Genomic DNA, 14,304 nt, shown 5'->3' on the forward strand with positions numbered 1-14,304 from the left:
ATATCTTCAGTCAGTATAGTGTTAAGTAGAAGTACAGAAGATTAATTTACATTATATTTTTTTCCCTAACCACACAAAAAAGGTAACAACCCAGTTTCAGCATTGTTGCATTTATTGATTTTTCAGTTCAATTCAATTTTATTTATATAGCATCAAATCACAACAACGGTTGCCTCAAGGTGCTTATATTGTAAGGTAAAGATAGACTTGTAGTCAAGATCGCCTAAACCAAGACCAAGACAATACCAGAGGGTATCAAGACCAAGACACGACCAAGACCAAGACAGACCGAGTCAAGACAAGACAAAGTCGAGATGAGACCGAGACAAAAAAGTCTTTAAATTGCAGCCAGATGCTGCTTCGTTTATGGGTTTCAGGCATCTTTATGTGTTTTTGCGATGCACTTGCACAGCCCTCTTCACCGCTGTCTACTGTCTCACTTACTTACTAAGAGGACAGACGCACGCTCCACTTGACTGTCGCGTCTCTCACCCTCTCTGTTTTTCACATAATGATATTATCCTATATCCTCACATGCGATTGGCCACAATATGGAGGGATTGGAGCCAGGGCTGGACTGGGACAAAAAACCGGCCCGGGCATTTTGACTAGAGACCGGCCCACCAGGTATTATAGGAAAAGCCATAAAGCCTTTGAATGAAAACAAACGCTGTTGTGACAGTGATGTACGCTGTCTTGTTGGTATGCCGTATGTATGATTTCTATACATTTTACATCAGATAAAAACGTTGGTTGTAAGATACAGATAATTATTTATTAAAAGCTAGACATTTTAAATGAAAATAAGAAAGAAAAGTATTTCTTTGTGCCCCCCTTTCCCTGTTAATGCTCTACCTGGCCCCCTGGCAAAACTTTGTTAGACCCGCCCCTGCACAGTTACCAGCTGTCAGCTACATAGAAAAGAATCCTGGTGTTATTTGTCTCTCAGAAACAGTTCATAACTTCCCTTCAACTCATTCATGTCACCTAAAAGGTAAACCTGTTTCTCCATCACCTGTTCAGCTCTGATGATTCAGTAAGGACATCTCCTGGTTTCATCTTCATGTTTTCCTCTCACCACATATCCAAACTGATATCAGGACCAGCAGCTTTACGTCTGTGGTTCCAGCAAACATCAGCTGATACTAGAAAGTAATATTAAATAAATTCTACCAACAGCTGATCAAGCTTAACCCTGGAGAACCCATGGGGTCAGATCCGACCCCATTGGTTTTCTAGGGAAACCATGGGGTCAATTTTGACCCCATGGGTTCTCCAGGGTTAAACGTGCTGCAGTTGTTTAGCGCGACATCCGCTGGTTTCCTCTTTCTGGCGCAAAGTGATAAACAAACAAGAGAGACGGGACTTGCGTCAGAAAAGCCGATCAGCTGATCATTGATCAGTTTCATGACTGAAGTAGCAACAGGAGAGGGAGGGGGAGAGAATGAGAGAAGAAGAGGCAGCTGTGCAGCGTAAAGATGCAGAATAAATCCAGCTTGTGTCTTTGTTTCATTCTAGCTGAAGTACGGGACAAACTGTGCTCCTTTTCAGCTCAATACAAAACGCGTAATATTTTCTCTGAATACGGATTCGTCCCGTATTTGTATACTCTACTAACCTTATGAATAAAATAAAGTTCACTATCAGTAACATCATAGCACCCACCCAGCTGTATAGAAACTCCGTCATGCTAGCTAGTACGCAGTACGAGTTATTGTAACTGACTGTAAAAAGTCAGCACAACGAAAATAAACTACACCTAAACTCGGTTTATATCTGACCCAGACAGACTGCAGGTCATAGCTTCTTACCTGAAGTTCAGTTCACCTGACACTCGGACCGGCGGCCGTCTCGGGTCTCTCCTCTTCCTGCCTCCCCTTTCCCTCATCCACCTGCTGGCCTCTGTGGAAGCTCCGCCATAGCCACCACCAAACAACTGAGTTATTTTTATCTGGCCGATGTGTTAAAACGGCCTATACCATTATAAAAAAAAAACATCGGCCAATAAAAACGAAAAATCACCATCGACCCACCAGGCAAATGCCCGGTATGCCTGATGGCCAGTCCAGCTATGATTGGAGCATAGCTGAGCCACTGTGTGAGAGCTGAGCAGCTAAGGGAAATTAAGTGAGGAGCCGGCTCTTGCTCAATGGGAGTCGACTCTTCTGATTCACTACAAAGCACTCTCTAAGCACGGCTCTTAGAACTGATGCTTTTGCACATGACACATTATCGAACGTTACGTTGTGTGTCATGGATACTGTTGACTCCAAATCTCCCGACCACTATATCGATCTAAGACAGCAAGACCGAGACAGCGAGACCAAGACAAGACCAAGACCACATAAAAGACCAGTCTCGAGATATCCAACTCTAGGTAAAGACCCTACAATCAGGTGACCCCCCCATGGAAATGCACTTTGGCTACAGTGGAAGGAAAAACTCCCCTTTAACAGGAAAAAACCTACAGCAGAACCAAGCTCAGGGAGGGGCAGCCATCTGCAACTGGCTGGGGGTGAGGGAAGAAGACAAAGACATGCTGTGGAAGAGGGATTAATAATAACTAATGATTAAATGCAGAGTGGTGTGTAAACACATAGTGTGTGAAAAACGTAAGTGAAGAACAAACACTCAAGTTCAAGTTCAAATTTATTCATATAGCACTTTTAAAAACAACAGGTGTTGACCAAAGTACTGTACAATAAAATGGACAAGGCAGAAAACATAAGAGAAAAACAGAATAGTGTTTAAGAAGAGAATAAAATCATAAAAAGAATAATAGTAACAAATGCATGATTAATCAAAAGCAAGAGAATAAAAATGGGTCTTTAGACGAATTTTAAAAGTATCCAGTGTTCGGGAGGACCTGATATGCAAAGGCAATGTTTTCCAAAGTTTGGGGGCAGTCACAGCAAATGCCTGGTCTCCTCTGTGTTTCAATCTGGACCTATGGACAACCAAAAGCATTTAGTCTGCAGACCTCAAGGTTCTTGGGGGAGAATACCAGGTTGACATTAAGGATTTTTCATAATGTTAAGATTCTAAGGAGCACTAAAAATCTCAGTGTAAACTTCTTTTCCAAATAAAAGACTGAGGCAGGAAAGATGTAGGGAGAAATTTCAGTATTAAAATTCCACAGCAGCATGTTTATTTGGATGGAAACACTTTCATCTGCGTACATGAAAATTAGACACAATGCATTAAGTAAATAACTGGAAATGACATTTATGATTTGCATTTAGATGAGCAGATTTTCATCCTGTACTGATATTGTTATTATCAGCCCTGTGGGGAAATAATAGCAGAGGTGAGAGAGAACGCCGCCACTGCTGACGGAGCAAGGTTCACTGCGACATAAATAAGACCTCGTCCATTTATACACATCCCGCACAGTCACAGCCTCACACAGAGAGTCCAAGAAAATAAATGGCTATTCATGAGGTGCTATTGTTAGTTAAATGGCAATGGCGAGGGAATGGGGGTTCATATGGGAATAGATGCTTGTAGCAAAAGAACAGAGTGCAGTAACTTATTATGAATTCTGATGTGTGCTGGCAATGTTGGAATTGATATATATATGCATGACTCTCTTTCAAGAAACATCTAAATCCTTAAATCCTTTTTCTAATATTTTTTTATGTTTATTAAGTAAATGATTATTATAAAAAAATGAGTTGGTTGGAATATTGGAGCTATTATTGGAGCCTTTTCAAAGAAAGAAAGAAACTAAGTGATAAGCAAGTGTCAAAGTCACATTAAGCACTTCTGTTGAGTAACAAACAGTACAGACAATTCACTCGTAGTGTAAATGTTTATGGCTGTCAAGGGAAATGTCTGCAGGTTCTTTGCTTCAGTAAATCTTAAGTCATCTGACTCCTATCCTGCATTTCCTCTTCAGAAATCCTAATCATCTTGTTGTATCTCTAAGATTAAGAGTTTAAGTCCTATTAGACACTACATGGATGTACAACATGGATGTACAAATCAATATTTGGTAAGCCAGCTCAGGCTGTGGGAATTTTTGACGGATCTGCCTTTCTCCTCTCCTCTCCTCTCCTCTCCTCTCCAGAAAGAGACCTGACCTTTCACCTCTGTCTGCCTAATGATCTGACCTCTCTTTTTACCTCCCTCTGCACCATCTCTTCAGCCCTCTCTCTGCTCTCCCATGGGACCTAGTAAGTGAGGAATCAGAGGGAAGAGGGCAGACTGGGTCTGCTCTTTCCGGATGCTTTGTCCTCCTTCACCTTCACCTCTGTCCCCCTTTCCTCTCTCCCACTCTCTTTTCTATCTGCCTTCTCTCTATCATTGACATCTCTGCTTTTTGCTTCCCTCCATCTACCAAAGAGGCCAATCCGAATAAGCTGTGCCTCTCACTCTTTACACTAATGTGTAAGCTGGGACCCGCTGGAGTAGGTTATGTTGCGGGAATAATGATGGCAGTTGAGGGAGAGAACTAAACTAGTAACATAGAGGCTTCATATTTACATCCAATATTACTCAAGCCATTTCAAGCCACAAATTAAAAGTTAAAGAATCGCCATGCTTTTGCCTTTAATAACCAACCTATGTTTGCACCACGACTTGATTGGTCCTGATTAAATTGTCTGCGTCAAAGTCACAGCTCAGCCTGGGGGGTGGAGTAAACAGGCCTATTAGCTGTTAACAAAGCTTCCCAGATATGAAACCATGCCTGCATTCGGTGCTAAAGCCAGTGGGAGATTATCCAGACTGCAAATACATGGGCGACTGAGATGCCCTTTGTACCATACAACAGAGGGCATTTCATGGGCAGAGCGCTGATCCCCTTACTGGTGTGCAGCTGAGGCAATGTAATCCCAAATTATTTAACCAGATTACTAGAGCATGAGAAAAATTCTGCCTTTGAATTATGTATGTGCGGGGGGGGTGGGGGGGGGGGGGTATGTAGCAGGATATGAGTTCCAGTGTCAGTGTGATTATGCCCCACTAAAGCCAGAAACATTCTGCAGTGGGAGATGGTCTGTGAATGATTTCAAAATGCAGGTGAAGGACGGGAGAGCACACAAATACAAATTTTCATTTCTGTCTACTTGTGTTGCTGATAAATTAAAGTGCAGGTCTTCCAAACAGCTTGACATCTTGCATTAAACATATCTGAGATGCAATGATATATTAAACATGTCAACAGTGGCTGTAGTTGAAAGCCAAAACAAGAAAAAAAAATAAAGAATAAACAGCTTGGAGTAAGAATTTTATGTACTTGGCAAATACCAAGCTCGGAAACAAAGAACATCCTGGCAATTTTATTGAAAAACAGAGGTCATGCTGCCAGAAAAATAAAGGCTTTTTGGCAGCGAGGTTCATTCAACCCCACTTGTGTTTTAACCACTACAAGCTGTTCGGAAAGAAGTGCCACCAATAGGTTTGACCCAGATAAAGTTACCTGCCAAATGATTTTATTTTTCTACAAAATTTGCTCTCTATCCGTTCATAAATCAACATCAGCTCTCAAGCAACAAAAGCAGGACAATTCTCCATCAAACAGCCGTGACACTGGTGTCTTCTCTCCTCTTTCCTGTGTCTACATATAGCTGTTAACCCTTCAGCATTAGACAGAAATGCTGGTTTTTGGCAGCTCCAGGTGTGGCCTAGCTCAGTGGATGCCCTTATCCCGGTGGTTCAGTACCAACTTTTGTGGAAGAAAGAATAAGGTCAGATGTCAGGGGATGAAAGGGTTGTGAATCCAAAACACAACTCAAGACCTGCAAATCAAGAGGCTTTCTAGATCAAGTGATGTGAACATGGTGGTGGTTATTCCAGTCCACAGTCTGTATAATAAGATGGTGGTTCCAGTGCTTAAAAACTGAAGTCAGCGCAAAAGTGACTTAAACTTGTAATGGCCAGGAATTTGCAAAAGCATTTCCAGTGTTACTGAATTACAGTGAACCCTTTTCTAGTGAGCTTTTGTCCTGTCACTACATTAATGTCAAACTAAATACAGCATTATGCTCATTTCTGACAATTATCGCTCCCAGTAGAATGGGATAAAGCATTGTATGCATCTGATAAGTCACTTTAGCCTCATGACAGTGTGTTGCTTATTAGCGAGAGCCACGTGTCAGTTGAGCCTTCATAACAGGACTTGTGACGGTTATGTCCATTTTTAAAGACAATCTATTTTTTCCTCACCTATATGAATTATTAAAAAAGGATTGATGGCAGGCTCCAGTTTTGAAAACAAAGTCAACGTGCCGATGTGAGCAGTGTGAGCAGGCACTGCCCCCAGTTTCTGATCAGTGGGCTGAAGGCCATCCCACCTGCTACAAACTGAAAGGCTGCATCTTTGACTGGTTGCCATTCTATCGCAGGGCCAGCACAGAGAGATACACAACCATTCGTGCTCACATTCACACCTACGGCCAATTTAGAATCACCAACGAGCACGTCTTTGGACTGTGGGAGGAAGTGGGAGTGTCCTGGAGAAAGCCCACAGAGGCACAGGGAGAACATCCAAACTTCACATATAAAGGACCCAAATGGCCAAATAACACAAATTGCACAGTGGCAGTAATTTACAAAAATACTGAATGCCTTTTTAAAATGGTCTTCTTCTTTTTTTTTAACTGTCTCTGGTGATGTACATTACTTTTAAACAGTGGTTTTCATTCCATTTTCAAATAGCATGGTTTAGAAATATAGATATTTAAATAGTAATAGTAATATTGACGGTGAGAAATTTGTAGAGGATAAAGGAGAAAAAAGTGATTTAAGTTTGATATCACTGAAAGAAGCTAGTTCTTGATTTCATTTTTTTAAATCCAAGAAAATACATAGAAACAGCATCATAAATAAAGGATTCAAAAATCAATAATACATATCCTCTAACAGAGCACATTAAAGCAAGCTTCCTAACCTTTTCTGCTATATTGTCTGATGATGAAATGACGTCAAAGTCTCATCTATCGCCTCTCCGCCTGCAGCAGGCACCTGGCCAGCTATCGACCAGACCTCACTTGTGGTTTTTGGGTCACAAGCTGTGACAGGAAAGCAGATGACTCTCCTGTCCCATATCCAGTACTGTGCCACACACACACACATGCAAGCACACACATTGATGCTCCGCGGGAAACACACAAGATTTGCTGACCACCGGATCTGTTGGCTTCTTCCGACAGCACTATCTGTCTCATGCCAGAGAGTGGGCGCAGTGTAGAAAAGAGAAAAAGGGAAGAAAGAAAGGACAGAAAATGAAAGAAGAACAGTGGGAACGAAAAACAGAGGAAGAGAAAGCGAGCATGGTTAGAGTGAGCGCAGGCAAAGAGAGGCAGAGAGATGGGCAAAGAGACAGAGGAGGAAAGCAATCTTCTTAAAGGTCTGAAGGTCTGAGTCGGACTCACTCACCATCCTCCGGCAAAGATGAATGCACGCGTTAGCTCCAGCTGTGTGTGCAAGGATGAAAGATGAACACGATTTCAGCATCGACCTCAAGGGGGGGTGAAGAAATCCGAAATTGTTAAATATAGTGTCGAAACATGACAGCATGATACTGCAGTGGAACTGCCCTGCTGCATGGTCTCACCTCAGACATTCAATGGCAGGCTGCTAGCATGCCCTCCGTATCGCACTCTCTCTTCATTCAGGTAGACCTGCTGCTGCCCGATAACATCAACGACATTCTCCACTTCAGCGGGTGAATGTGACTCGACGCAAAGGAATCTCATCACAATGTCTGAGAACCTCTTTCATTAATCAGCGTTTATCCCAGTTGAGCAGTTCAAAGAATTTAATTCGTTTTTCTGAAAATGATGTCCAAGTTCCCACTGCACAGACATACCTGGAATCTCTGGGATCATTTTAAAGGCCTGCAGACAAAATAGCCAATACTCACCTTTAACTTTGTGTGGACTCTACTAACTTGAGAGAAAATATTATCTGCCTCTTTGAATGCTAAATCCTCTGTTGTTAGTTTTGAACGTGGGATTTCGGGGGGATTTTGTGAAGCGGGCTTTTGGCAGCTACATCTGAAAAATGGCACTAATGAGAATGGAGAGAATAACTCAAAACAGTAAAGCTATGAAACCAAAAGTGTTTGCTGAAAACCAGCGAAAAGCTTTTGTAGAGTTGAATGAAACTACAGAGCTGAGTAATAATAATCTGCAGGTGTTACAGTGGTGAGAACTTTCACAGCACAGCGGAGCGAATGCACTCATTTGATCAATTGTTCATATAAAAAAAAAAAAATCAACTAGGCTGCAGACTGTATCGTCAAATGCCAAGAATTATTATTAGCTTGAGCTCACTGTTGGCAATGCACAAAAAATACGATTTTAACCGATTCCAATGAGATACTACTGGCAGAAAGAGTTTTTTATGTACTTTTAGCCAATCTCAAAGCCTATCCATCCAATGCAGCTGATTTTTTTCCTGCAGATTGCTGCTCACTTGCAATAATTCAGGAAGTTGGTTATTTTATGCATGTGACCTTTTAATTCGCTGATATTCATTTGAAATTTTTTTATGATGTTGCTGCTGGCATCTATCTATCAGGTCTTGTCAGAAAACCTGCTCTTCTGCTCTTATTCATGCCCATCCTCACGTTCGCCAGTACTGTGGGGCTACGCCACAGGTGCAGCAGACACGGTGTTATCCTCTGAGCTTCAAAATGGCATCACATGTACATGAAAAGTCAAACATGTGCAATAAACTCAGAGGATCTAACAACAGATACGCACAGTTTAAAAAAACCCAATTTGTATACTATAAGAGTTTAAGTTTTCTTGAGTTTCTCTAGCTATTCTGGTATGTCTCCTGTAGCAATAACATATGCATTTGCTTTTGTGGTGTACTCCTTCCCCCGAGGAACAACAAACACTGCTAGCAGTTAATGTGAAAGTGATGCCAAACATCCCCCCCCCCCCTTTTAACCATTTTCTGCACCTGTGCTAGCTTTTTAATGTTTCATTCACACTCTTTTTTTATTGAATAATGTATAAGAGGCACGAGTGGTATTTTTTTTCCTCCCCTTCTATTTATACAGTAGTTTTATTCATTATTCATGTGTTGATTCATGTGTTAAAGTCATTTCATGCACATGAGCCATGCTGAACTGCAGAAAATCAAAACTGAACTCTTGCTGCATAGAACAGCAGTGCAGACCCAGCTGTTCCCTTTCAATGCACACACTTTTCATTCAGTTCAAGATTGAACTCGGTTGTCATTCTCTCTCACTATGTCAGGTCACTTTTCTGGCTTTAAGTATCTCTACTGATATGACTCTACATACCCCCAACTTTGTATTATTCTTAAGCTATTCACTATGATTCTTCCAGGCAGCTAAAAATCCACCGGCCTCATATTTCAACAAAACATATGACACATAATCGCTTACAATTTTTTAAATGAAAGCACGCCAGTTACTCAACTGTTTAACAAGCTTACTTTAGAAGATGAGGAACCAAAATAAACCTTGCTAAATGCACTGGAAAGCATTAAAAAACAGCTCCAGCTTGCGGCATTTGCCAGTGAATAAAACATGATTTGCCAGTGGTGTTCCCATTTATTAGCTAGCTTATATTGTTTTCCGTAGCAACACAATGCATGACAATTAGATGTATGTGGGAAAATTACACTAGGACTTCTAATGTTATCTTTTACAATTATCACTGGATTACAATGGCCATTTCGGATGCTGCTGACAAACTTTAAAAAGGACATTTACAGAGCAAAGACAACACAGCTTTATTTCACACCATGTTGGAAAGAAGACTATTTGAATACGTGGTGATTCCACTGAAGATGCTTGCTTTCACATGAATTTTCATCTGGTGCTCACTCAAGTCCCGCCATGTGGTAGTACACTGAAAAGAAAAACTTGATAGAGAACAAAACAAATAGTGAGTGCTGCTCAGTGGACATTTCATTGTGACCAGTTTCTGACTTGTAGGAGCAGAATATGATTTGAGCACACAGGAGTCCTTATTCCTGAAAAAGGTCTCAGTTTTTCCAGTTATTTAGGCAAAGGTCATGCACTGCAGTTTTTCAAGACAACCTCATGACTGTTTGGGACAACAGTGCGATTTACATTACCAATATGCCTTCTCATTTAGCTGTCAGGTACTTATTATGTTGTCAGCATGTTGCTCTGCACTGTGTATTCAGGTTGAGCCAAATTCTAGGAATAACAACTGATCCCCTCAATTATAAATGATATAAAGAGGTGAGGCTCTGCACAAAGTGAAAATTTAAGGGGATTTGGAGAGCCAAAAATGACCATGAGCAGCTATCAGCAACTGTGTGATTCAAGGTTGTCTTAAAAGAATATTATGGCATCTCTGGTAATAAACATATTTACCAAGAGTTACACAAGCGTTACACTGGTTTCTGTATCTGTGAGTATACAACCCAATGCTATCATCTGTTTAAAGTCTTTGAACCACCGTCCATGTGCCCTCCATTTAGTTGTGACTATACAGACTTTTACACCGCTACGCTACAAGGCCACCAACTGCTTATGCGTCCTTCAAGTGAAGTAGAAAGTAATAAATATAGTACTGTGCAAATGTTTTGAGTCACTCCTTTGTATTTTTAAGAGGTTGCAACAGTTCTCTAAGCTTTCTGAAGGTCTTTCAACGTTTTTCTTTGGACATTATCTGCTTTTTCACTCATTTCTGGTGCAGTCCTTGTACCTGACCATTTTCAGATGTATGTTTTTTAAGACACTTTTTGTTTAAGCACTTTGTTACTAAGAGCCTGTTGCTAAAACACATAAAATTTTTTCCCATTTTTGTTGGTGGCACCTATGAAAAATGCCAAGGATAACACAGTTTGACTGGTATAAAATAGTATTTTTGCACCTACAGAGTAAATCCTAAAGAGCTATACGACATGGTGTTTAGCATGTCCTTAAAACATCTGACAAAATAGGACTAGTGAAGAACAAAAGACAACGAGTCCGGCCTAAAAAATAATGTGACATGGGATCTTAGAGATGCACTAGATCAGTTAATCCATGTACGGTTTACTGAAGCCTCATCAAAAATAGTTTTAGTGAAACGATGGCTGTGAAAAAAATCAGTGGCAACAGGTCTAATTGAGTGATGAATCCATATTTTAAAAAATTTGGTTCAGATCACTGTCAATATGTACGGAAGAGGCCAGGACAGAGGTACAACAGTGAGCTTCTACAGCTTGTAAAACACGGTGGAGGCTCCGTCATGGTTTCGGACTGCATTATTCGAGATCAAAAAAGAGACGACATCAGCAGCTGGTGAGTCGTGACTCATAAACAAATGACTCCTCCGACTGTCGCTGGGGCACTCATCAGTAATCTGCATCCACCATATGACATGAAGAGCTAATGGTGGATAGAAATTACTGATGTGGTTACATGGTAGAAAAGCCATGCTTTAAGCAACCAGGTAGAAGACCTGACTCAAGATAGAAATACCCAGGTAGTGCAGATTTTTCAGTTTTATTATGTGACAATATTGTGCAGGCTCCTAATGAGCTACAAGGTTAAATACTTTAGTGATTGTTAAATAACAGTGTTAAGAAATTATTTTATACCTTTGTTTAAAATTTTATACTTTTGAGACTATGTGACCCACCCCCACTTCTAGCTACAAAAAAACCTGATAGTAGCCAAATTGCTAGCATGAAACTTTAAAATGCGCCCAAAAGCAATGAGTGCAGTCATGGTGGCTGTGCCCATGTTCTATGTACAATCTATGATTTCGATGGGACACCATATTCGAATTTGGTATAACTAATACATCCATCACCTATCCACTTGTGTATCCTTAAGTTAGTTAAAGTAACTTAACTGAGTTGTGTTTTCCTATCCTCTCAATTCAAGTGCATAACCCTGACTATGGTGGCCGCTGTAGGACAAACAACTCTGGCCGCCATTCATCTGTAGTGAGTGTAGACTGTCAGTTTGCTGTTTACTTAAGCAGCCAAGATGACTGCAGTGTCAATATGCCGGGTATCCATGTCTGTTTACTCTGGAGGAGGCTGTAAAACTTTGTGAATGGAGTCCAATATGAGTCAATGAGTCATCGATGCTCACTTCTGTCCCATGACAGCGATACTGAAGTGAGTTATTAAGAATAATCTCAACTTTTTTGTTGGTAGGCACAGGGGTTAAACTGTGAAACTTTCTTTGAGATGGATCTAACATTTTGGACTTGAACACTTAGAGAATAAACATTCATACCATGTGAGAATGTAATCAAACTATTTCGACTGTGTGATGTATTTTTTTTAGAACCTCAAACCCTGCGTAAGTTGGCATCATGTTATAATCTCATAAACAGCAACTTCTGACAATAAGTGCTGAAAATAATTGACAGTAAGTGACAACATTGGAATAAATAAGCATATTTATGCATGTTTTTGTGTGTTAGAGCCCTGACTTCAGTCAGGAGATGAGGTTTGAGGTGAGTAGGAAGAGGATATCAGCAAATGTGGAGGAGTTACGAGTATTTTCTAGCCACATACATTAAACGTGATTAGGCAGAATTTCAACGTCCATCTCAGCCACTGTATTGAAGATGGTGTGACAACATAGCAGCTTTCACAAACTGGCGCCCGCTTCTGTTTAATGGATTAAGTTCTAAGTTCATGAGAACACATCAAGTGACTGGAAGACATAATTACACACTAAACAGTGAATATTTATGAGCACAACATCCTTTTTTTTCTGTTGAACAACATAAATAAAATACCTTTTTGTACCTTTAAGGACATTATAATTTTACAGGGATTTGTATAGTCACTGAGGAACGTTCTTTGTTTCCAGTTGTTGCGCAGCAGCCCTTAAACTCTTATATTCAGCCACCTTTGTATTTTTCACCTGGTTATACACCAGTGAAAAAACCGCTAGGTTAAGACCACAAAACTACCGGGTTAGGACTAGTGAAAGAAGACGGTCTGCATTACAGAACACACCCCCTTCCAGAAAAAGTGAACCACGTTTCAGAGAACCTGTCTGGGGTTTCCGTTGTTTCACGGAGGTGGGCAACTTCCTCTTTCTTGTAACATTTCCTTAATTTTGGTTACATTTTATGCTCTTGACTAGCATACATTTATATCATTCCAGCTAACTCAAGATGAGGAAGTCAGAACTATTTATTTAGCAGTTTACTTTCGGTTTGCTACTAAAGTGCTCAATAGGAAATAAAAAAAAAATGACTGTGACTCAGCTCTTTCTGCAGATGTGTCTCCTTTGGCTAGCAGCCAACCACGTAGTTTTTTTTCCTACCTACTACTTTAACCGCAGGCACCATCACACGCTGAAACTATCCCGCCCATAAGCGTCACTGATTCAAATTGCAGCCGAGGCAGAGGGAGAGAAAGCAGCAAGCCGGGCTGAGCACACTCACACACTCCGAGCAGACAGGCTGGCAGAGCAGCACGGAGCGAGTCACTCGCTGGAGATTCTTCACACTGTCTTTTTTTTTTTTTTTTTTTTTTTTTTGGGTGGGTGGGGAGGAAATTTTACTTACATGCGGACAACCGCGGAGCCCCCCAGGATCTAACGATGTGGACAGAGGTCGGAAAGCTCGTGCTATTACATCTGTTACTCCTGGAGCTCCATTGCGCTAAAGGTAGGGGACTTGTTTCGAGGGGTGAATTTGCATCGCAGCGCGGACACTGGCAACGCTTTCTCAGGGGATCTGGGTTGCCTGTTTGAAAAAAAAAAAAAACCCAAAACAAACGAGTTGTCTGTCAGTGCGATCGGCGTCTTCTTAAGTGCCGAGCTAATGTGCTGTGTGCATCGTGCGTACATACTTATGTCCGCATTTGGACTGCTATGAGCGGCGGTAGGAGGTGACAATGAATGAAATAAAGGGCAGCACATGCTCTCTAGCTGATGCTGGAAGATGGAAAAAGGCTGTCAGTGGTGATGTGATCGCTGAGTGGAGATTGTAATGGTGTGCATTGGATGCATTCTTTGTAATTGGAGCTGACATTTTGAACAGATGAAATAGCCTGAAATTGGTCTGAATGTTTAAGTGCCAGCAGGAACTTCGGCAGCAACCTAAGTTAACCAAAGGTGGCATAGTGGTATATAAACAACAGCATGCCCATTACAGTCATGGTGGAAAAAGGGATAGTTGGCATTTGAGCAACACTTGAATTAATACTTGATTACAGCAGCAACATTATTAATTGGGGCAACTTTACCAATTTCCCACTTTCATTAGTCACAAATGAAAGTTTGTCAGTTAACCTCCCAAACTTGTTTGTAATTTGTTGTATTTTTGTTTCTCTGATTCACTCCTGTGATGTTCACAATGTGATTTCTAAATGAGAAATGAAAGT

At 40.9% G+C, this 14,304-nt stretch overlaps 1 protein-coding gene across 4 annotated transcripts in view; it reads left to right on the top strand.

Annotated features, from left to right (window-relative positions):
- Positions 1-13,470: 13,470 nt before the first annotated feature.
- The window catches only part of lrp8 (low density lipoprotein receptor-related protein 8, apolipoprotein e receptor), a 170,636-nt gene continuing 169,802 nt past the window's right edge, over positions 13,471-14,304 (top strand). For all 4 annotated transcript variants that reach the window (XM_063460686.1, XM_063460688.1, XM_063460687.1 and 1 more), the window contains exon 1: positions 13,471-13,586. In XM_063460686.1, the coding sequence (XP_063316756.1) occupies positions 13,520-13,586 (67 nt within the window). In that variant the 5' untranslated portion in view covers positions 13,471-13,519. The remainder of the gene's footprint in view (positions 13,587-14,304) is intronic.

This window comes from Pelmatolapia mariae, linkage group LG17 (genome assembly GCF_036321145.2).
Source record: "Pelmatolapia mariae isolate MD_Pm_ZW linkage group LG17, Pm_UMD_F_2, whole genome shotgun sequence".
Lineage (NCBI taxonomy): Eukaryota > Metazoa > Chordata > Actinopteri > Cichliformes > Cichlidae > Pelmatolapia > Pelmatolapia mariae.